The 24,856-nt window shown below is 43.9% G+C and overlaps 1 protein-coding gene and 1 pseudogene across 3 annotated transcripts in view; both read right to left on the bottom strand.

The window, feature by feature from the left end:
• The window catches only part of HEATR3 (HEAT repeat containing 3), a 40,237-nt gene extending 23,045 nt beyond the window's left edge, over window positions 1-17,192 (bottom strand). Inside the window, exons 1-7 of one of the 3 annotated variants that reach the window (XM_044256192.1) lie at window positions 16,899-17,191; window positions 16,594-16,766; window positions 14,591-14,678; window positions 12,510-12,622; window positions 10,927-11,036; window positions 7,541-7,681; window positions 4,440-4,717 (exon numbers count right to left, since the gene is read on the bottom strand). In XM_044256192.1, the coding sequence (XP_044112127.1) occupies window positions 4,440-4,717; window positions 7,541-7,681; window positions 10,927-11,036; window positions 12,510-12,622; window positions 14,591-14,678; window positions 16,594-16,766; window positions 16,899-17,036 (1,041 nt within the window). In that variant the 5' untranslated portion in view covers window positions 17,037-17,191. Of the gene's footprint in view, window positions 1-4,439; window positions 4,718-7,540; window positions 7,682-10,926; window positions 11,037-12,509; window positions 12,623-14,590; window positions 14,679-16,593; window positions 16,767-16,898 lie in introns of those variants that run through there. The other 2 variants (XM_044256193.1, XM_044256194.1) reach the window with 2 other exon arrangements.
• A 6,166-nt stretch (window positions 17,193-23,358) lies between these two features.
• On the bottom strand, window positions 23,359-24,537 carry LOC122913292 (annotated as a pseudogene).
• Between the last annotated feature and the right edge of the window lie 319 nt (window positions 24,538-24,856).

Raw genomic sequence — 24,856 nt, forward strand, 5'->3', positions numbered from 1 at the left:
TCTAACAAATAAATAAAATCTTAAAAAAAAAAAAAAAGTATTCCTTCAAGACTGAAGAAAGAGAAAAACTTTCTTCTCTGGAAATAATTAACATGAACTTATCAATTACTACACCTAAAATGGGCTGTATAAATTTACATGACCTTAATTCTCAAGTTACCTATGAAAAGTAAAATAGCTACGGTGATAGTGCAGAACAGTGCATAGGCTAAAAATACAATATATTTTACTGTCTGAATGTTTCCCCCTCTCAACAAGCTTCTAATTGTCTTTTAATGCCTGTACAATATGCCATTAAATGGATACACTATCATTTAATTTGGAATATTTCAGATTACTTGGGTATCTCATTTCCTTAAGATTTACTGGGTCAAAGGGTCACCTATAGAGCCTGTGACATGTTTCTATTTTCTTTTCCAGAATGTTCACACTGATTTATAATCCTCCAGCAACTTCTTGTGCAACAATCTGACTGCAATTTTGAACCATATTCAAAGTTATTATTAAAAAATAATAAATAGGAGGCATCTAGCTGGCTCAGTCAGAAAGCATGCAACTCTTGATCTCGGGGTTGTGAGTACAAGGTCCGCATTAGGCATAGAGATTACTTACATCAAAATCTGTAAAATAATAAGAATAAGCTTGGAATAAAATTATTATTAAAATATAATTATTTAATTAACTTATTTTTTATAAAATTATTTTTAAAAGCAAACTGCTCATTTAAAAGGTGTAGCTTAGGCGCCTGGGTGGCTCAGTCAGTTAAGTGTCTACCTTTGGCTCAGGTCATGATCCCAGGGTCCTGGGATTGAGCCCCACATTGGGCTCCCTGCTCTGTGGAGAGCCTACTTCTCCCTTTCCCTCTGTCTGCCGCTCTGCCTACTTGTGCTCTGTCAAATAAATAAATAAAATCTTTAAAAGATGAAGCTTAGGAATCCCTGTATTGGGGTTTTTTTTAAGATTTTATTTATTTATTTGACAGAGATCACAAGTAGACAGGCAGGCAAAAAGAGAGGGGGAAGCAGGCTCCCCACTGAGCAGAAAGCCTGATGCGGGGCTCAATCCCAGGACCCTGAGATCATAACCTGAGCCGAAGGCAGAGGCTTAAGCACTGAGCCACCCAGGCGCCCCACAGGAATCCCTGTATTTGTATTCCTTTTATTGTTGGGAAGAACATATATAAAAATTATTCCTATCTGCTTCATATGTGTATGATATCCAAGTAAACTAACATCTATTACAGTCGACTCAGAGCTAAATAGGACATGTTGCTGTGTTCCCATCCCCTTAGAGGAACCGTGAAGTTAAGTTCTACTTCTTTATAGAATTCTCCTGCTCAGAACCATTCTCTGCTTTTTACTGTCACCAAACGAACATAAAGAACCAGTCTCGACAAAATGTTATGACATCTGAGATTTGCTCCAAAATATGCGAAGTGGGGAAACAGACGAAATAGAACAGACTATGATTTGATCACTGAGAACCGGCGAAGCTGGGCAAGTAGAACTCTTCTACTTCTGCACCTGTTAAAATGACAGATTGGGTTGGTTTTCTTTACATATTTGTGTTACACTTTCTTACGTTAAATGATGCAGATCAAAGGTTTTGATTCCAAAGGCGGCCTGCACTAGCCACCAGGCAGCGGGAAAGACCAGAGCTGTCTGGACAGTCCTTGTTCCGGACGCATATCAGCAGGAAGCCCAGCACCCTACTGGCACTTAAACACTGGCTGACTGACCAGCATGTTAATCACCCGGTCTACCCAGTTAGGTTAACAGACTGTAAAAAGCAAGCTTTCCTTATGAGAAAACATTGCATTTTATAAGCACCAATGTTCTACTTTTAAATAAACGAACATGGGTGCCTGAGTGGCTCAGTGTGTTAAGCCTCTGCCTTTGGTTCAGGTCATGATCTCAGGGTCCTGGGATCGAGTCCCGCATCAGGCTCTCTGCTCAGTGGGGAGCCTGCTTCCCCCTCTCTCTCTGCTTGCCTCTCTGCCTACTTGTGATCTCTCTCCCTCTGTCAAATAAATAAAGTGTTGTAAAATAAATAAATAAATACAAAGGAAAGTAAATGCCTGAATAATGGTTAATTTCCAGTACTTTTTACGCTGTGGCACTGAATCTTGATAGACATGCATCTCAGTCCCCACCTTGCCACTATAGGAGTCACCGGGAAGCAAGGCTGGAGAGGCGGAAGGATGCAAGAGCGCCGCTCTCCTGCCCCCCAGACAAGGGATTTCAGATACCTGAGTGCCCGGAGAGCCCCGCTGTACTCCCTGCTCCCACTGATGGGGAGCCGGCGTGGTCGAACAGGGTACTCGTGTTACTGGTCGGGCCGCTCTGTGCAATACCACAACTGTAGAGCCTCCAAGCCCTGATGGGCACATCCTGACCTTCCCCGGGGGGGCTGGGTGGGGCGGGAATGTCTGTCCCAGATCTGTAACCCCCTTTCCATGACAACTGCAGAGAAAATGCAGCTAGGGTTCCCTAGAAACACCCCTTTGGGAGCACACAGCACATGGCTCTGCCTCTATCTTGTTTTACTGATTGAAAATTCTACTCAGACTACAGAACAAGGAGTAAACCTGGGGTTCAAATATGTGCCCGCCCACACCAAAAGCGGTGCTGATTCTAAAGCGACTTGCAAGCAGCTCAAGGACTTAACAGGATGCTGTGAACGGAAGGGAGACCCACCCATGGGGGCTGGGAAAGTAGTTCTCCTGACAATACTTCGATTTCATTAAAATACCCCCAAGTCGGGCGCCTGGGTGGCTCAGTGGGTTAAGCCGCTGCCTTCGGCTCAGGTCATGATCTCAGGGTCCTGGGATCGAGTCCCACATCGGGCTCTCTGTTCAACAGGGAGCCTGCTTCCCTCTCTCTCTCTCTTTCTGCCTACCTCTCTGCCTACTTGTGATCTCTCTCTGTCAAATAAATAAATAAAAATATTAAAAAAAAAAAATACCCTCAAGTCATGCTCTACAAGTCTCTGAGAATCCAGGAAAGTAGGATACTGTTCTATTTATTTTCAGGTATATTCCACTTAAAGAACTCTTATGTTGGGCATAAACGTCTCAAAACCCAAAGACTCCGACTGAAGACAGCTCTGTTTCAGTTCACTCAAGGTGGATCAGGAGAGGCCACACCTGGAACCGCAGGAAGCCTGAGGACAGGACTAGGGCTCCTCCTGCTAAGCCTCCGCCATCTTTCTTCAGAACTCGGCCATCAGCGAGCGGGCTAACCCATCTCCCTGCCTCCAGGCCCCCTGACAACACTAACCTGCTTTCACCACCCTGCTCCCATCCCATCCTTTAAGACGGCTAGGTGTTCCGTCCAAAAAGCCTTCTCCGACAACCTCTTCCTCTCCTCTCCCATCAGGGCCATCCATCCGGCGTGCCTTGCTGTACAAACTACCCCCTCGGAAATCTGTGCGCAGCCCTGTCCCTGCTCTTAGCACGAGCTCTGCCACATGTCCTAACTATGTGTCTGTCCTCCCAAGTCAGAAAAGGTCCCTGGAAGCAAAAGAATGTCTCAGTCGTCTTTCTAGCATCAGTATTCGCACCGTGCCGGGCATGCAACAGGAGCACAGAAAATGCATACCTGAGCAAATAAAGCCAAGTCACTGTGCTCCCTGCCTTCCCAACAACATCTTCCCAAACCAGGGACCCGTCTCTGCTGACGGGCTCTGCTGACCTGCTCCCTGCCCCAGTGCGATCACTTGTACTCCAGCGCGGTGTGCTGGCAAGCACGGGAAACCACGAGTTCTCCCAAGCACCCAGCCACCTCTGCTTACCAGTGATGGAAGAATGCAGACTGAGCCTGCTATTTTGGTAAGGATAACTATGAAAACAAGACACAAGAATGCAGGGCACATTCCAAAGTAAAAACTCCTTCGGTACGAAGACAATCTGGTGAAGAGGGTAACTGAAGGGGGGAGACTCGGGAGTTGGGAAGAGGACTGCACGCTTCTAACAAAAGCTGACTTGGGTCGCTCCCCTCTTGGAAATCCTCGGTATAGAAAAGTTTCACTCTATGGGGCATCTGGGTGGCTCAGTGGGTTAAAGCCTCTGCCTTCGGCTCAGGTCATGATCCCAGGGTCCTGGGATTGAGCCCCGCATCGGGCTCTCTGCTCCGTGGAGAGCCTGCTTCCTCCCGTCTCTCTGCCTACCTCCCTGCCTACTTGTCATCTCTGTCTATCAAATAAATAAATAAATAAAAATAAATAAAAAGAAAAGAAAAGTTTCATTCTAGACAGATGTTTTCTCCCCCTTTGGGAGCAGATTTCTAACGCTGCAATGAGAGCCAATGGGGAAACATGACGGACTGCTACTAATATTCGCTTTATCGCTAACTGACCTGCGACAGCCTTCTACAGAGCTCAGGATTATCAGAAGAAAGCGGCTGCATGAATCCAGGCTTGCGCGCATCCAATGGACTTACTGGAAGCAAATCTGAAACGAAGGTTTTCCTTCTGACTTTCCTTTTGTGCGGGATCTCTTCCATTTCATCATCTTCTATCAGAGCATCACGGCTGGCGCTCTCCAGCACATCCTCTGTCTCTGCAGCGGCTTCTAACCTCTGCTTTTCGGCCTCCTGCATTCGAATTACCGTCTCGCCAGCGTCCAGGTCCAGAACGTCAGACAAGACCTTCAGTATGGCATTTATGATTTCTGCCTGACTCTTGGATGGAATAATGTCCTTTAGGTTCCAAATGGTACCTGGGGGGAAAATGCGTGTAAGGACAAAGGACTTGCCTGTGAAAGCTCTTATTAAATAGTCTCCACAAGATTGGTTCTTTTAAGCTCAGGTGTAATTAAAAAAAAAAAAAAAAACCAACAAAAAAAAACCCCTCAAACCCTCTGCCTGTGTTTTTTTATTAAATGTTAAAAAAAAAAAAAAAACTTTGCACAGAGGCAGTGACAGCTCCCTACAGTCCGGCATGATCCTCTCTCTTCCTTGGCTCAGGAGCCTCTCTCGGACACGCCGCACAGCAACAGACCCAGAGAACACCGATCAAGTTTCACTTGAAATGACAAATGAAGCTGCCTCGCTCTTTTTCATCTTAGCCTGAGCTGCCTTCCTAGGCAGCTTCTTCTATTCCAAGAAAGGAATGAGATGCACTAAAATTCCAAGGTCTCATGGACAAACCAGACAGCAGGTTCTTGTTTTTTTGCTTATCAAAAAAGAAAGGGGGGGGTGCCTGGGTGGCTCAGTGTGTTAAGCCTCTGCCTTCCTCTCAGGTCCTGGGATGGAGCCCCACATCAAGCTCTCTGCTCAGCGGGCAGCCTGCTTATCCCTCTCTCTCTGCCTGCCTCTCTGCCTACTTGTGCTCTCTGTCAAATGAATGAATAAAAATCTTTGATAAAAAAAAAAAACAGGGGCGCCTGGGTGGCTCAGTGGGTTAAAGCCTCTGCCTTCAGCTCAGGTCATGATCCCAGAGTCCTGGGATCGAGCCCCACGTCGGGCTCTCTGCTCTGCAGGGTGCGTGCTTCCTCCTCTATCTCTGCCTGCCTCTCTGCCTTCTTGTGATCTCTGTCTGTCAAATAAATAAATAAAATCTTAAAAAAAAAAAACAACAAAACAGAAGCTACCATTAAGTAGGCAGACAGACTAACTGGAAAAAAAAAACAAAACTGGAAAATAATAACAATGACATATATTATATACAATATATAATATATAATAATAATAAATAAGTAATAAATAAAATTAATAAGAATAAAATAAAAATAATAAAATAATAAAAATAAACAAATAAATAAATAAATAAATAGTTAAAAAATAATAATAAAAAACAAGTTACTGCTCAAATCAAAATATATCCTGGATATGAACCCAAAAGATTTGAAAGCAGGGACTCAAACAGATACATTGCCCACCCATATTTACAGCAGTATTACTCAACAGCCACCAGCCCAAGTGCCCATCTCCTGATGAATGGTTAAATAAAATACATGCAGATAGTGGAATGTTACTCAGCCTTAAAAAGGGAGCAAATTCTGACACACACTACAACATGGAAGAACTCTGAGGACATTATATCAAATGAAGTAGTCATAGTTGGTACAGAATGCAACTCTTGATCTCAAGGTCACAAGCTCAAGCCCCACATTGGGTGCAGAGCTTACTTAAAAAAAAAAGGGGGGGGAGTTAAAAAAAAAAAAAAAGATTAGCAGCCCCTGGGTGGCTCAGAGGGTTAAAGCCTCTTGCCTTCGGCTCAGGTCATGATCCCGGGGTCCTGGAATCGAGTCCATCGGGCTCTCTGCTCAGCAGGGAGCCTGCTTCCTCCTCTCTCTCTGCCTATATCTGCCTACTTGTGATCTCTGTCTGTCAAATAAATAAATAAAATCTTTAAAAAAAAAAGTTAAAAAAAAAAATAAAATAAATGAAAGTAGCCAGTCACAAAAAGAAAAACACTGCATAATTCCACTTCTATGAGGCACCTAAAAATTCAGATTTATAGAGACAGAAAGTAGGATGATGGCTGCTGGAGGTGGGAGGGCAGGAAAATAGGAAGTTGTTCAATGTGTACAGAGTTTCACTTTTGCAAATGAAGAGTCCTGGAGACTGGCTGCACAGCAGTGTGAATGTGCACTCAACAATGGCCAAGATGGCAAAGTCTATGTTACATATATTTCACTACTTTAAGAAACAACACCTCTCAGGATAAAATTACCACTGCAAGGGCAAGACAAAGATACATACAGAAGATATATAAACTACCCACTCCTCAACAGATCGCCAGATTATTTCTTATCTCTACATTTAGAAATCCCAAGGGAAAAGGAGCTGGGAGTAAAGAATCTATAGAAAAGTGAATGGTCATGTCCTAGATGCCCACAGACTATCTCTGAACTCCCTGGTTCAAAACAGGAGAGGAGCCTGACAATAGCACTTCTTCATACAAGGATGTAGCTTGTTAAATTGAGAAGAAACCTAAGGCTCCGCAACTATCATAACCTCTTTCATTTATTTATTTATTTGACGGAGAGAGAGAGAGAGAGAGTCACAGCAGGAGAGGAACATAAGCAGCGGGAGTGAGAGATGGAGAAGCAGACTTCCCGCTGAGCAGGAAACCCAATGCAGGGCTTGATCCCAGGACCCTGGGATCATGATGAGGCAAAGGCAGACACTTAATGACTGAGCCAGCAAAGCTCCCCAAAACCTTTTTTTTTTTTTTTAAGATTTTATTTATTTATTTGACAGAGAGAGAGATCACAAGTAGGCAGAGAGGCAAGCAGAGAGGGGGAAGCAGGCTCCCTGCCCAACAGAGAGCCCGATGAAGGGCTCAACCTTAGGACCCTGAGATCATGACCTGAGCCAAAGGCAGATGGTTAACCCACTGAGCCACCCAGGCGCCCCCCATAACCTCTTGAATTAAGGATCGCCACTTAAGTATTACAATTTTCAGAACAGACATAAATAAGCACAGGAGGTCACTATGTGGTGAAAATGAACAACGAATGACTGAATTTTGGCTTCCATCTCGACCCATTACAAATGACTAATGAAGCACATTGTCGCCTATGGCTAAATTTTACCTGCCACCAACGTCTTTAATAGAATGTACTCCATGGAACTGACAGGAGAAAGCATTGCTGACTCCAGTACATGCAATCCTGGGTCACTGAAAGATTTCAGCAGCTCTGGGTTATCTTCGGTCACTGTCTGCAAACAATATGCTATAAAGATAAAAATTAAGTATTAAAACACAAACGAATTCTGCTAGGATAATTCACACCAATCTAACTCATCAGAAAACATTTGCATCTTTTTTCAATTTTGTATTTAAATTCAATTTAGTTAACATATACTGTATTGTCAGTTTTAGCAGTAAAATTCAGTGATTCAGCAGTTGCATACAATATACCCAACCCAGTGCTTATTCCATCAAGTGCCCCCTCAATGTCCATCACCCAATTACCCCATCCTCCCACCCGCCTCCCCTCCAGCAAACCCTCAGTTTGTTCCCCCAAATAATGGCGTGCTTCCCTCTTTTTTTTCTTATTTTCTATTTCCTTCACTTCTATGTTCATCCTTTTCGTTTCTTTAAATTCCACATGTAAGTGAAATCATATGGTATCGGTCTTTTTCTGACTGACTTATTTCACTTAGTATTATCCTCTCCAGTTCCATCTAACGTCGTAATCTTTATAACTTCTTCAGACACAGATAGCTTTAGTAAAGTAATTATACTTCAAGGATGGTAGGTGCAAATGGGTCTTCTCAAATGGTCAGTACAATGAAAGATTTTTTTTTCTCTTCTTTTTAATTCTTAATTCTTTACAAAATACACTTTTACAAAATACAATTTAATAGGCTCTTAAATATTTTGACAATGTAGAATTACTATGAACATTTATTAAGATTTTTCCTCAATTTCTGTACATATCGGGGACCAGTAGCAAACAGCCTGCAGGAGAGACATCACTTTTAGCGTCCTGTTATTGAGAGCAAGCCCTGGGCTTGGGAATATTCTGGCTTCCTTTAAATTCAGCATAACCTTGGGGTGCCTGGGTGGCTCAGTGGGTTAAAGCCTCTGCCTTTTACTCAGGTCATGATCCCAGGGTCCTGGGATTGGGCTCCCCTCAGGCTCTCTGCTCGGAAGGGAGCCTGCTTTCCCCCCTCTCTCTCTGCCTGCCTCTCTGCCTACTTGTGATCTCTCTCTCTCTGTCAAATAAATAAATAAAATCTTTTTTAAAAAAAATATATAAATTCAGCATAACCTTAAAAGCTAGGGCTATTTCTGGTGAAACAATATTTAAGGGGAAAAAAAGTGTTTTATATAAAAATATGAGTAAATTGGGGCACCTGGGTGGCTCAGTGGGTTGAGGCCTCTGCCTTTGGCTCGGGTCATGATCCCAGGGTCCTGGGATCAGGCCCCCCATCGGGCTCTCTGCTCAGCAGGGAGCCTGCTTCCCACTCTCTCTGCCTGCCTCTCTGCATACTTATGATCTCTGTCGGTCAAATAAATAAAAATCTTTAAAAAAAAAATGAGTAAATTAAGAGATGGCTATCATATTACAAGACATGACCCCTTTAGTGCTTAACTCCTCCCTGTGTTAAACAAGACAATGGATTACAAATAGCAAATCAGAAATAATTAAATGAAAGTATCAGAACAGTTGGGATTGCCTGACAGGTTTGACAGAAGAACCTTGGAAGCACAAAAGAGGAAGCAAACCCAAATGTGTTTTTCTTAGTGCATTCCAAACAAATCCATTTCTTTCCTGGTCTCAAAATTTCACAGTCAATCACGCCCATAAAAATTAGTCAAAATATATGCTACTGCTGGGATCTAGTTTGGTTCCCCAAATACATTTGTATACAAATCTACATATACGCGTATATCCAAATGTAATTTTTTCATTAAGAGACTAATTAAATTCACTTTAGCAAAAAGCTAAGAGAAACTGTGGTTGCTACCATAAAGTCAATACAAGATCAAAGAAAACCACGTTAATACACAGGATGGAATCTCAGAAGTTCACTTTACTGTATGTAAACCCTACTTGATTTTCAAATGAAAGTAATTTGACATTCGTTTAAAAAATCATGAATTTAGGGGCACTTGGGTGGCTCAGTGGGTTAAAGCCTCTGCCTTTGGCTCAGGTCATGATCTCAGGGTCTTGGGATCGAGCCCCACATCACATCGAGCCCCACATCACATCGGGCTTTCTGCTCAGCAGGGAGCCTGCTTCCTCCTCTCTCTCTCTCTGCGTACTTGTGATCTCTGTCTGTCAAATAAATAAATAAATAAATCTTTTAAAAAATTAAAATATTAAAAAAATCATGAATCTAGCTAAATGCAGAAGGAAAACATTATTATATAATGCAAAATTACTTTATTCTGATCTTTTTTTAATATAGTTTATTAGAGAAAAAAATTAAAAATAACTAAATCTACAAGACTAAAGATATAAAAATAGAAGTGAAGTTTTTCTTTTAAAAGCTGTTAACTAACTTTTGTGAATTTCCCTAATTGTGAGGAAAAGCTGTCCTCTGAGATTAAAAGCCACCTGCCAATTTCCTAGTTCAACTGTTTTTAAAATCCACATTTACTCATAAATCACCCTTCTGCCAAAGATTCCATTTTGAGAAACTGATTTTTTAATTTTCCCCAGTAGTATTTATTTCACTGTTTTTTTCTATTCTCTTTAAAGTATCCATTAGAGCCAAGAGAAGCATCAGGAAGGGGAATACATTCAATCCATGCCAGGAGAAATACACAGTTAAATAAAAGGACAGCTTGATGCCTGGTCATTATAATGGGTAGAAAAGAAATGCTTTTCATCAATTATTTCTCCACTCCCCAGAGTTCAGTTGGGCCACCCACCCTCCAGTCTGTCTCTCCAAATGGACAAGGGCTCCCCACTATGGCGCTCTAACCACACAGAGAGAACATGAGGGAGTCAAGGCAGCTGAAGCTGCTGGGCTCTGCTTTCCCCTTCCCACAGAAAGGAAGCAGGCCTTACATGAAATTTCAATCACTTATTTTCCTCTCTCAAAAAAAGCACAGGTTATCAGTTTTCTGCTGGGAGTATGAGATAGTGGTACCAGACATTTAAATAAGTCTAGATTCCAATTAACTTTGGCTCAGAGGCTTGGTAGTTGTGGGTTACTGTTTCTCAGCAAAGGGGAGATAAAAGCTTCAAGAATTAATAAAGTGTTCTAAGAATGGTAATATACTAGAAACCACACCTGCTCACATAATTACCTTTCTCCCTTTCAGAGTGAAGAGCAGGAAAATTGTATGAGTAAGTAAAGTATTAATCACAGATTTCAAGAGATTCAGAACAAATACAACTGAGTTACACATTTTATATATAAAATGAGAAAAAAAAATCACTCCTATAGAGGAAACATGCTATGTTGGAATAAATCAGGCCACACATACTTAATAAATCGTCACTTTTCCTTCACTTACCTACTGAAATAGCCAGGTCAACATTGGTGGGAAATCTACTTAAAAACTTTAATACAATCTCCAAACACCCTTCTTTGTTGAATATAGATACTGCTCTACTACTGCATTCACTAAATGGAAGGGGGGGGAAAAAAAGTTTTACTATTCACATTTTAACATTAAGAAATCAACCACAGAAATTCATAAAAAGATAAATTAGGCTTTATTTAAAAAAAAAACCCAAGAATTGAAGTCAAACACCGACCATTTTTACAGATGAAGAAACTAATGCCCATTTTTATTTACTGTACATAAACAAAACTGACTATCTGTATTTTTATTTCTATCACAGTAGGACACTGTAGCCAATCTCTTTACCTGCATGCCAGTTTCCTTATCCGAGGCTGGAGCCAGGAGAGATCTTAGAAATAATTTACTTCTATTCCTCATCTTATACATAAGGACACCTAGGCCCCAAAAGGTGAAGTGATCTATCCAAAGATTGCACACTTTGGGGCACCTGGGTGGCTCAATGGGTTAGAGCCTCTGCCTTCGGCTCAGGTCATGCATGATCCCAGGGTCCTGGGATAGAGCCCAGCATTGGGCTCTCTGCTCAGCAGGGAGCCTGCTTCCCTTCCTCTCTCTCTCTGCCTGCCTCTCTGCCTACTTGTCATCTCTGTCTGTCAAATAAATAAATAAAATCTTTTTAAAATAAATAAATAACAAAGATCGCACATTTTGTTAGTGGTGGTTCCTTGGGTCCAGCCTACTATTCCTTCCACTACATAATATAAGTTAAAGTAAGGATAAAAGGTCTCTATACCTATACAAAAGGCACTAATTTCAAAGAAAACAAAACTAATTTTATTTCCTCTAGACTGCTATTATAATTTCAACAAGCAGAATCTGCAGTCAACAAAAGAGAAATTACATGATACATTTGAACGTATGCTACCTTTTAATAAAAAAGGTCAGAATTAATGTTAAGAATGTTCTTAATAAACATACACACTAAAATACAGGGTAAACAGAGCTGATTTCAACAATCTGATCCCTGTTTCCAGAGAAGAGTACTCCTCCACACTTATCACACATAGGTGATAAATGAAAACGGACCAGAGTATTAAACAGAGTTGACTCAATTATGGAACTCAATCCTGTTATCTAAAGATAAACTATTTTCTGCCCTGCCTGCCTGCCTGTCTACCTATCCAGTTACCACAACACCACTATGAGCCTGCCCACAAGAGTCAGGTATAGTAAAGTGAGGTATAGTCAGCAAGATAAGGCATACATGTGTTAAAGTAATTGCAGATGTGTACATGTGTATGCAACTTAAATATATACGACTTAAAACACGAAGTATAAAACAGAAATGGGAAGAGCTAGGGCAACTGGAAATGTTATAGATAGGGCTCACAGGCATTCAGGAAAGAGAGTACGGAGAGTACTTTTCAGGTCCTTTTCAAAGAAAGGAAGGAGGGCTAATGCTCCCACGAAGCACTGACAGTAGCGATTCACACCAAGGAGAACAGAGACTGCAGTTTAACAGAAAATGCCTGAGCCGTGTTTGCAAAGGAGGCCGTGTTTGCAAAGATTCTTACCATATATTCCACAGCACATTCATGGCCTCATTGGCTATGTTCTCAATAGAATTTCTGTTCTGATCTTTTTTTTCTTGTGGAGACATCTCATTTGAATCCAGGCCAGCGCTACACTGGAACCAAATATCATGATTAGTACTCTGGTTCAAAAGAATAATTAAACAAAAAGGCTAATGATAGTGAAGAATCGCAAAAACTAAACATCAGAAATTATAGTGCTTAACGAGCTCATCAAATTCTCATAAGCAGTACCCTTCCCACAATCCTGCTCCCTTCTGGCAAGAAATACAGGCAAGGAAAGATCACAAGTCATTGTACAAACTGGATACAAAGCACTTAACATTTTAAAATGTAAAATCAATACAAAGTATTTCATCTCATGCAATAAAGAGAGTAAATCAGGCACAGAAAGGTAACACGCAATAAGCCCACTGCCCATACAGTGCCTTCTATGTGCAAGGCACCACTTTAAGCACTGTCCATTAAGTCACTGAATCCTGACCACACACCAGTGAAGCCGATCAGTTACCACAAAGAGGAAACTGAGCTACCAGGAGATTGCTGAAGCTGTAGTTAGTACACGGCAGAGCTGGGATTCAGACCCAGGTATGCTGGCTGCACAGCTGGTGCCTGTTACCACTGTGGTCCTGCCCCCTCTAGCATAATACAGGGCTTGCTCTAAAGCAGGGCTTCTCGATCCCAGCACAATGACACTTTGGATTGGTGATTCTTTGTTGTGGGGGCTGACATGTGCATTGCAGGATGTGTAGCAGCACTATGGTTCTCCACCCACTGCACACCAGTAGCAACACCTACCCTCAAATCAAAAACGTCTCCAGACCCTGCCCAATGTCCCCTGTGGGGCAAATCACCACCAGTTCAGAACCAATGCTCTAAACAGAGTAAAATGATGCCACTCAACAAAATTGCATATTCTTTATAAAGACCCAAGTAAAAATTATCCATCAAGGGGCTCCAGGGTGGCTCAGTTGGTTGCACATCTGCCTTAGACTCAGGTCAGACCTGGGATTGAGTACCACATTGGGTTCACTGCTCAGTGGGAAGCCTGCTTCTCTCTCTTCCTCTGCCACTCCCCATCCTTGTGCTCTCCGCTCTCTATCAAATAAATAAATAAAATCTTAAAAAAAAAAATCATCCACCAATACAGAAGAGTGGACCAGAAGAACCTTAGAGAGGGGGCCTCTTCTATTATTTTTTTTTTAAGATTCTATTTATTTATTTGACAGAGAGAAAGAGAGATCACAACTAGGCAGAGTCAGGCAGAGGGGGAGGAGGAGGCAGGTTCCCTGCTGAGCAGAGAGCCTGATGTGAGGCTCGATCCCAGGACCCTGAGACCATGACCCGACCCGAAGGCAGAGGCCCAACCACTGAGCCATCCAGGCGCCCCTATTTATTTTACTTTATTTTTTTAATGTGGTAGCCCACACCGGGTGCAGAGCCCAGCATGGAGCCCAATGTGGGGCTTGAACTTACGACTCTGAGATCAAGACCTGAGCTGAGATCAAGACTCAGTCACTTAACTGACTGAGTCCCCCAGGTACCCTGAGAAAGAGCTGCTTAATACCTGAACTTAACACCTGAACTATCATGCAATAAAGTTGGCATGATACTAAATTGGAAAATGTAATCTTTGTAGCAAATCATGCCTCAGGTTTCTCAGCTGTAAAACAGGAAAACCACCTTCCAAAATGTCCTGCTGCAAGGATTAAATAATACACAAAACACCACCTGACACAAAAATAAACAATCCATAAAGACTAATTATTTTTATTTACAAAACTTAAGGTCTAGAGAAACAGCCTATAGTTTTAGGAAAGTCTTTTCCAAATAGCATATAAATAAAGAGTAGGGTCAATATTGGTATTATATAATACAGATTGGTATCAATGATGAGAAATCAATGTTTCTAGGAAAAGAAACAAAATTCCCATAGAATGTTTTGAGAGAGGACAAAGTAACTCATACCAAAGTGCTAAAAACAAAAAAACAAACAAATGGAAAAAAAAAAAAAAAACCACTCAGTTAAAAGCTACCATGTAGATATTTTAACCAACACATACCTCTTTCAGCAGTGCAACCAGAGGAGTCATGATATCCTTAGTCACCATGTCATCACAAACTTCAAAACCACCACAAGCACTGAGGTTTCTACACACAAAGTTTAAAATGTTTTACTTTCTCTGAGCACATGTCACAAAACCCTTTTAAGCTCTCAAATTTAATCTCTACCCACACTTAACTTTCCCAGATGAAGGTGCTCATAATTTCTGCAAGATGCTGCAGAACCAATCCCCCAGATTTCCATCTGTTCTGATCCTTGTTCCACGTAACTACTTAATTTTGAAGTCTGAGACAATGCACGGGTGCATGGCAACAGAGAAGGGAGAGGGGAGGAGACTTCCTATTTAATGCAAACAAATCACAGCATGATCTGATATGAAGGGACCTTTCCTTGGGATCAAGACTTCAAGGCAAGCAAGGGTGAGGCTGAATGACAGCCCCCGAAGGAACCCTGGCAAAATTGAATTCTAATTGGGAAGACACTGCTTGCTTGTCTTCTGTGTGCACAGCAGCGCAGGCACTGAGGACATGGATCAGAAGATGTCCCCACAAACTTCCAGGTGCTCCCAGGACATGCAAGCCTCAGAAAAAGGGTAGGGCTTCCTACATGCAGTTTCCTCCAGCATGTGGCCAAACCCCATCCCTCCCTTAGGGTTTTCTTCTGTGAGCCCCCAGTTACATCCTCTCATAGCACCCTCTGTAATTACCACTGGTTGTAATTATACACTTGTGTGATTAATTTGCTTAATGCCCATCTCCCTCAGTACTGCAAGATCCATTAAGGACAGAAATTATGTCCGTCTGATTCACTAACATGTGTCCACAGCCTACCTAACCCATTGCCTGGTGCTAGGAGGCACACAAAACACACTTGCTAAGTCAGTGAATGAAATATAATGTAACAGAGCAGCAAGAACTGCAAATATTAACTTCTACTCTTGCCCCCTCTACAGTCCATTCTCTGTACAGCCACCAGAGTAGCCTTTTTAAAAGGTAAAATTAGATCAGGCCACTCCAGCTCACAAATAGGCCCTTTCGCCCTACTCCACAGTCTCTGTCCATCACTCCAACCTCATCTCCTATGATACCCACCCCCCAACTCTGTTCAACCACACTAACCTTTTTCTTAAAAAAAAAAGATTTTATTTATTCATTTGTCAGAGAGAGCATGCAGGGAACAGAGCAAGCAGGGGGAGCAGCAGGCAGAGAGAGAAGCAGCCTCCCGGCTGCGCAAGGAGCCCGATGCAGGACTCGATCTCAGGATGCTGGGATCATGACCTGAGCTGAAGGCAGATGCTCAACCAATTGAGACACCGAGGCATCCCAACCTTTCTGTTTTTTAACCATGCCAAGTCCTTTGCTGCCTCAATGCTTTGCTGTTCCCTCTGCGGGGAATGCTCTTTCCCTGGATTTTCATGCCTGGCTCTGATGTATCAGGTAAGTGTCATCTACAGATCTGAATTTAAAGTAACTTCCCGCCTCCGGCTCATCATCCTCCTGGTACTCTCCATAGTACTTCTCACTATCTACTATTACCCATTTTACCAGTTTCCTAGTCTCCTGTCTCCTCATCAGCATGGGTTCTGTGGGGGCAGGGACCTGGGCGGGGGCGGGGACCTGGGCGCTCTTGCTCAACGCTGTCTGCTCAAACCCCCTGCACCTAGAACACCTGCCACACGCACTGGAAGAGCTCACGGAACCTCGAGACTTTGGAGGGTTCTTGGAGAGTGCGGGAACTATGTTAGGCCTTGCGGGCAGGCTCCCTGACAGATGGCTGCTGCTGTTCAAGCAGCCAGCCGGACAGATGGAATGTGTGTGGCCCGGGCGGGGTGGGCTCCCCTGGAGTCTGCAGCCTGAGTTCACAACCCCCGCTCTGCAAATGGGAGACCCTGGGCAGTCGTGGGTGTCCCGAGCTGCCGCAGGCAAGTTCACGGTGCTAAGCGACGGTCCGTGGCACACACGCGCGCTGCCTGGCCCGCCGCGGCCCCCTCTCCCTGCTCACCTCAGCGCGCCGGCCGCCGTCTCCCTCACCGCCAGGCTGGGGTCGAGCAGCAGCGGTCCGAGGCGGCGCACGGCATCCCGACGTGCCAGGCCCGGCAGCGCCGGCCGCTGCTGCACCAGCCGGGCCAACCCCGCGCAGGCGCACTCGCGCACCTCCGCGCTCGGGTGCTGAAGCTGCGGGAGGGGAACAAGTGTCAGAGGCGGCGCAGAGCGCAGGCGCGGAGACCGCGGCAGGGGTGAGCCGAGCGGCCCCGGGGCTCCGCGTGAGCCCCGCCCCCTCGCGACCCCCGCGAGCCCCCGCCTCACCTTTTCTAGCAGCTCCGCCGCCGGCCCGTCGTCCTCCTCTCCCTCGGTCCCGTTCGCCGCCGCTACCGCTTCGGCCTGACAGTCGCCCGTAGGGGAGAACTGAGGTCGTTTGAAGCGCTTCGTCCGGCTCTTGCCCATGGCGGTGTGCGCTGCGGGGGAAAGACCGAGAGAGGAAGGCAACAGCAGGACGGTGGATGCTGCTGAGCTGGTGGCAAGGGCCTGTGACCGATGGGGTCTCGGGGCTAGTGCTCAGCCGGGCCCGCTGACGGCCCGAGCCCACATGGGGAAGCAGTGCGCAGGCGCGCCGCGTGTCGGCGGGGAGGAGGTGCTGGCGCGGGGACTACGCAGGCGCAATGGAGGATGGGCGGAGCCAGACCTGGACGAGGGGTGGACTCCTGTTTCCGCCGGGAAGGAAGCGGCTGGACATAAAACGGGACTCCCACCAGCTTCTTTGAGCGCGTGTCTCACCAGCCAGTGACGTTTCTTGTCACTAAACCTTCCCAAACCTTTATTTCCATAGTAATCAAAGGCGACTAAGGATACCTAACTTGCGAGGTTATTGTGAAGCTTACCTAAAATCGTGGAAGGCGCCTAACACCAAATCTGACGTATTTAATTTATAGGTGCTAAAAATTATTAACCACGATTGTGTGTGTGTGTGTGTGTGTGTGTGTGTCTCCCCAGGACCTAGCACAACTGCTATCATAGAAGCCCAGTTAATGTTTTAGAATGAATGCACATATTTTTTATTTTTATTTTATTTTTTAAGATTTTATTTATTGATTTGAGAGAGAATGGGTGAGAGAGAGCATGAGACAGGAGGTCAGAGGGAGAAGCGGACTCCCCAAGAGCTAGGAGCCCCATGCGGGACTCGATCCTGGAAGTCCGGGATCATGACCTGAGCTGAAGGCAGTCGCTCATCCAACTGAGCCACCCAGGCGCCCAGCACACCTATTTTTTTTAAATATTTATTTATTTGGGCGGGGGGAGAGCAAGGGAAGAGAGAGTCTTAAGCAGACTCTGCTGTAACCCCCGGGGGCTGGATCTCACTACTGGAGATCAGGACCCAGCTCCAACCAGGAGTCATGGCCAACCGACTGAGCCACCCAGGTTCCCAAATGTATATCAGCATTTGATAAGATGGACTCCCTTAAGTTAATCTTCCTGCCTCGGTTTCCTCATTTGTAAAAATGGGAAAACCAATAATAAATAACGAGTCGGTATAAGGATCAAATGTGTTAAGTGTGTTTAAGGTGCTAAGAACATTCACTGGCACGCAGTAAGTATTACATACATGTTTTTGGTTTAAACGTTTAACAGCAAAATGATTCTTGAACAAATTATTGAGCTCCAGGTACAGTGCTGGGCAATGGAATAAAGCAATAACCAAAGCAGATTTGGTCCCTGTCCTTTGTCCTTGTCCTTGGGGGGTTTACAGTTTAGAGAGAGTTGTGTTAAATTCATAATTACATAATAGTTGAATAGTTCTAGTATAGTACTAAGAAAGAAGGAATTACCAAGAGGATCTTCTGTAGCCTTTACAATTAAACATGTACATATTAAGCACCCCCAAAATTCATAGCTTCCAGGTCAATACTGTATGGGAGAAAAGTTCTACCCCGTGGCAACCCTCCCCTCAAGGAGTGGACTGTCCAGTATGGGAAAATAACATTAGTTACTATAGCATATTTTGGAAAACAGTCACAGAGGTGTAGCTAAGCTTGCACAAATTTTCTAGCTTATCAAAGACCACAATAAGTACAAGGACAACGTGGAGCATCAAATGTATTGGTAGGTTTTACTTCCTACATCTGTCTATTTGGTCAGTTTTGTCCTGCCACCTCCCCAGTCTGAGCTATTGTCTTCTCTTGGCGTGACCAGAGGGCCTTCTTGTCTCTCTTTTCCTACCTTGACTACCCATAAGAGTAGCTAGAGTGATTTTTTTCTTCCATCCTTCTTATAGTCACTCCCTTGATTTCAGTGGGGGGGGGGTGCCTGGGTGGCTCAGTGGGTTAGAGCCTCTGCCTTCAGCTCAGGTCATGATCCCAGGATCCTGGGATCAAGCCCCATGTCGGGCTCTCTGCTCCGTGGGAAGCCCGCTGCCCTTCCTCTCCTTCTGCCTACCTCTCTGCCTACTTGTGATCTGTCTGTCAAATAAATAAGTAAAATCTTTAAAAAACAAACAACAACAACAACAAAAACCTTTCAGTGGTTTCCCTTTCCCTGAGAATGAAGATCAGAATCTTACCAGGTAGAGGTAGGAAGCAGCAAGGCCAGATTCCACCTTCATCTCACGTTACCTCCTACACAATGGCCCTTAGCCACCCTCCACAGGGCCGAGATCTCCTCTGCCTAAAGACCTTAAGAAGGCCCAGTCCCCATCCTTGTCCTGGTGAATGCCATAAGTCACTTCTTCATAGGTAGCTCCTGTGATTTCAAAGTCTGAGACAGATCTCTCTTGAGACTGCATTTGTCTTGTTCCCTTGCTTCAAAGAACAGCTCAAAATTAATTACGATTTCATCTTTTTAAAGATGTATTTATTTGAGAGAGAGAGAGAGAGCCTGGGGAAGGGGCAGAGGGAGAGGTAGATAGAATCTTTTTTTTTTTTTAAGTTTTTATTTATTTGAGAGAGAGAGACAGTATGAGCAGGGGTAGTGGCAGAGGCAGAAGGAGAAGCAGGCTCCCCACTGAGCAGGGAGCCCTATGCGGGGCTCCATCTTAGGAACCTGAGACCATGACCTGACCTGAAGGCAGATGCTTAAACAACTGAGCCACCCAGGCACCCCGGGGAGAGGGAGTCTTAAGTAGACTCTGTGCTGAGCACAGAGCCCACCGTGGGGCTCAATCTCACCACCCTGAAAACCTGACCTGAGCCGAAACTAAGAGTCAGATGCTCAGCTGACTACACGCACCACCCAGGAGCCCCTTAAATTCCTTGTGTATAACACTCAGACACACCCCAACACAGTGTCTTCAACTGCGCCCTAAACCCGGTGAGGATGAGACTGCCTATTTACACACATCATGTACTCCCAGCACTGGCCCAACAAGGCCTCTCTGGCACAGAATAGACACGTAATTTCTTGAATGAATAGAGATCACATAGTCAGGAAAGAGTTGGGCATGCCATCCAGACAGAACAGGAGGAGGTTTAAAAAGAAAAAGAAAAAGAAAATTCTGCTGTTTCTCTGACTGTGGGGATGAGCAAGAAAAAATGGTCCAAAACCTTAGCCAGGGACAACCCTGTAATCTGTTTTCATTAGTTACTCTTTCCTGGGAGAAATGAGCATTTGTGTTAAAACGAATGATAAACTTTATTTAATGAACTTAAGATCCCTTCTGGGAACTAGAAAGACAGCAGTTTTAGGAGGAACCTGGTGACCTTTAACTGGTCTAATAATCTGTAACCAGTCACTTTTTAAAAATCCAGTCAAGCAATGATTATCCAACCATCCCTTTTTCCTACAAATTCTCTCTGTTGAAAGGGAATTTTTGAATTAGACTGCATAGAGCCTCTTTCCTTGATACAATAAAAATGTTTATAGGGGCACCTGTGTGGTTCAGTCGTTAAGCGTCTGCCTTCAGCTCAGGTCATGATCCCAGGGTCCTGGGACCTAGCCCCACATCGGGTTCCCTGCTTAGCAGGAAGCCTGCTTCTCCCTCTCTCCCTCCCCCGCTTGTGTTCCCTCTCTCGCTGTCTCTCTCTCTCTGATAAATAAATAAAATCTTTTTAAAAAAATGCTTATACTCAATTATTGGTCACATACATTTTAAATAGGAGCTAGCTGTTCTCACAGATTCCTGTTTCTCTCCCTTCATATAAATGTAAAGTAATCTTTCTGAAAAAACACTCTGATCAGGGTGCCTGGGTGGCTCAGCCAATTAAGCATCTGCCTTTGTCTCAGGTGATGATCTTAGGGTCTTGGGACCTTGCTCAGCGGAGCCCACTTCCCCCTCTCCCCCTGTCCCTCCCCACTGCTCACGCTCTCTTGCACATGTTCTCTCTCTCTCTCTCTCGCAAATAAATAGAATCTTAAAAAAAAAAAAAAAAAAGGAAGGAAGGGAGGAAGGAAGAAAAGAAAACATTCTGATCTCTATTTCTTAAAAATCTTTGACAGTCTTGGGTAGGTACATGACTGAACCACGTAGAATCAGGTTCAGATCTTTACATAACATACCCCATGTCAACAGAGCCAACATATCATCATTTCCCAGGAGCCTCCCTAGGCATCTCAGAATTTCCCTTGGACTTTCCGTTACCCGGGCCTGAGGGAACTGTATGGCTCAGCAAGTTTCCCCAGTACACCCTGTCATGAATCATCTCAGTTTTCCTGGTACGCAGTCTCCGATCTGTTTATACCTCCTATGAGCTTTAGGGCCCAAGAAATGTACTTTTGTTGAGTGACTGCTTACATATGGGCCTAGCCCCTTTGAAGTTAAAAACTGAATTATAGATTAATAAATTGTAAATAATTTTGTCCACTTAAGATACAAATTATTTCTGTTGAGTAGAAAATATAACCTCAAAGGATACAATTCCATTGCCTTGGAGAACATTGCTAATTTGATGTCTAATCTTAGCTAAGCAACTGTTTCCTCACTGACTATACATTTCTGTTTCTCTTTTAAACCAGCTTTCCCATCCTCCTGGTTCCTTCATTAAGGAACTGGCACATAGTTACTATGTTCATATGAGTCAATTTTTTAACTTGTTGCACATAATCCTTTGTTTATTCTTGTAGTAAGGAAGGTGTTCACCAGGTACTATGAAGTGAAGAGGCAGGTCATAGAGCAACATATATAATATAATCCCATTTTTTGGAAAAACATATAGAGGAAATATCTATTAAAGTATATATATCATAGGGCGCCTGGGTGGCTCAGTGGGTTAAAGCCTCTGCCTTCGGCTCAGGTCATGGTCCCGGGGTCCTGGAATCGAGCCCCACATCGGGCTCTCTGCTCAGTGGGGAGCCTGCTTCCTTCTCTCTCTCTGCCTGCTTCTCTGCCTACTTGTGATCTTTGTCTGTCAAATAAATAAATAAAATAAAATAGAAAAAAAAAAAAGAAAGTATATGTATCAGGATTTCCGGATGGCTCAGTTGAGCTTAGGGCATGATCTCTGGAGTCAAGTCCCACACTGGGCTCCCTGCTTCTCCTTCTGCCTGTGCTCTCTCCCTCTCTCTGCAAATAACTAAATAAAATCTTAAAAAAAAAAAAAAAAAAGAAAAGAAAAAAGAAAGGGGGAGCCTGGGTGGCTCAGTGAGTTAAAGCCTCTGCCTTTGGCTCTGGTCATGATCCCAGGGGCTTGGGATCAAGCCCTGCCTCAGGCTCTCTGCTCAGCAGAGAGCCTGCCCCCACCCCGACCTGCCTCTCTGCCTACTTGGGATCTCTCTCTGTCAAATCAATAAATAAAATCTTTTAAAAAATGATTTAAAAAAAAAAAAAGAAAGAAAGCAATTACACATCTAAGTAGCACCTGTGTTGGCCTCTGGGTAGAATTAAAGGAGAATTTTTTTTTAAATCAGATTTTTGGCCTGTTTTATTTTGGGGTGTTTTCTAGAATGAGCAGATAGTATTGGCCTAATTTTTTAAGTCATGAAAAAAAATTTTTAAGGAAATACAGTATAATTCTTCCCTCCTCAATGTGGCCCCCATTTCTCATTACCTCTGCACTCACCTATCACGGGTCAATGGACGCCCATGGTGCCCAGAAGACGCTGCTGTAAGATGTGGGATTCCTGCCATGGCTGTAAGTCTGGATGAGCAGCTGACACTTCGTTGCTAATGTCAGCATCGTTCATCTAGATACTGTTGGATGGTGTTTGCTGGTTATTTGTAGCACAAGAGTTTCATATAGTAAAACCATCTTACATTTGTAGAATTCATAAAACTTTAAAAAATTAAGTTGAAAAATTAAACATAGGAGCACGTGGGCTGCTCAGTGGGTTAGCCTCTGCTTTCAGCTCAGGTCATGATCTCAGGGTCCTAAGATCAAGCCCAGCATCGGGCTCTCTGCTCAGAAAGGAACCTGCTTCCCCCTCTCTCTCTCTGCCTGTCTCTCTGCCTGCTTGTGATCTCTCTCTCTCTCTGTCAAATAAATAAACAAAACCTTTTAAAAAATTAAAATTTAAAATTAAAAAAAAAATTTTTTTTAAATAGGCCCATTTAATATTGCAGAGTATTTCCTTTGCTCCCAGGCGGGCAGCCTTTCCTTCCTATTGGCAGTTTCTTTTTTTTTTTTTTAAGATTTTATTTATTTATTTGACAGACAGAGATCACAAATAGGCAGAGCAGCAGGCAGAGGGAGAGGGAGGCAGGCTCCCCACTGAGCAGAGAGCCCAATGCGGGACTTGATCCCAGGACCCTGGGATCATGACCTGAGCTGAAGGCAGAGGCTTAACCCACTGAGCCACCCAGGTGCCCCTTTTAAAGATTTTATTTATTTATTTGACAGACAGAGATCACAAGTAGGCAGAGCAGCAGGCAGAGAGAGAGGCCCGAGATTGGTAGTTTCTTAATCTTCTCACTCAGGTCTCAGCGAACCCCCTCGGTCAAAGTAGTTGTGGGCTCTTCAGTGAAGAGCTGGTACATTCCCATCTGGTTTTACTTGGGCATGTCAAGGCTAGCTGTGGGTCATCCAATGCTTACTACAGTATTTCAGAACTCCTTTGATTTTTTTACTTTTTTTTTAGGAACCAAAAGAAATTTATTTATAAAATTTCTTACTTGACCAGTGGTGAGAAACACTATGCCAAGAAACAAGCAACCCCAGTAATAGTCTTTAAGCCAGTTTGTACACAAGAACAACCTCTTGATGATGAGGCTAGAGAAGATGTCCCTTCTTCAAGCCTTCCATTGCACAAGGACATACACCTAGCCACAGGGATCTGTGCAAGTAACAACATAGTATCTGTAGACTTAGCCAAACCAAGGCTTCTAGAGTGCTATTCCTTGTCTACCTTACACAGCTGTTTCACTACTCTTGTTCCTTTCCTGGTTGGCTTCTTTCTCTTTTTCTTTTCCTTTGTTGGTTTTTTATTTTTTTCCTCTGTGTCTCCTTTCCTTCTCATCCACTGTCAGCCCCTTTCTCTTGGTCACCATTGCCTTCTTTCTCTTCTTTATCATGAACACTGGTGTAAATGGCTTTGCGTTAGCTTCCCAGTTCTGGGCAACTTCAATGGCAAAAAATTGTACCCAGGGGGGCAAAGATGGTGTTTTCCTCAGGGTAGCCCCGAGACCAATCCTGTTGTAGCGAAGTACTGTAACTCAAGTCTTCCACGATCCTGTCAAACCTCAAGCAGAATGACCCCCACTTCTCTTTAGCTGATTCTGATTTGAGCTCTTCTGAGCCCAACACATCAAGCCTGGATTTCTCAAATTTCCCTGAAACTCAGAAAAGATTTGGTCATCTGCTTTGGTGAGTTTCAGGAAGTGTGGGTCAACTGATGAAATCAGCTTGTAGCTGTCTTCAGGAGCCTGCATTGCTCTCATGGCCCAAGCCATCTCTGTATCAGGATTGTTACCATCAGATGCAGCTGGGAGACAATGGGCATGCGTCACAGACACCGGTTCCCCGGAAACTGACTCAACAGCCCCACTAGTCATCTCCGTGGTGCAACCCTCAAAGCGAGTGCCCATTTCCCGGCAACGACTATTTGTGTGCTCTTTCTGCAGCTGGTTGGAAAGTGAGGGCTCCTGTATTTATTTTAACCTAATCTCACTTTGGTTTAAAAAAAAAATAACTATGGGGGCGCCTGGGTGGCTCAGTGGGTTAAAGCCTCTGCCTTCGGCTCAGGTCATGATCCTGGGGTCCTGGGATCGAGCCCCGCATCGGGCTCTCTGCTCAGGCAGGGAGGCTGCTTCCTCCTCTCTCTCTGCCGGCCTCTCTGCCTACTTGTGATCTTTGTCTGTCAAATAAACAAATAAAATCTTTAAAAAAATAATAAAAAAAAACTAT

This window comes from Neovison vison, chromosome 7 (genome assembly GCF_020171115.1).
Source record: "Neovison vison isolate M4711 chromosome 7, ASM_NN_V1, whole genome shotgun sequence".
Lineage (NCBI taxonomy): Eukaryota > Metazoa > Chordata > Mammalia > Carnivora > Mustelidae > Neogale > Neogale vison.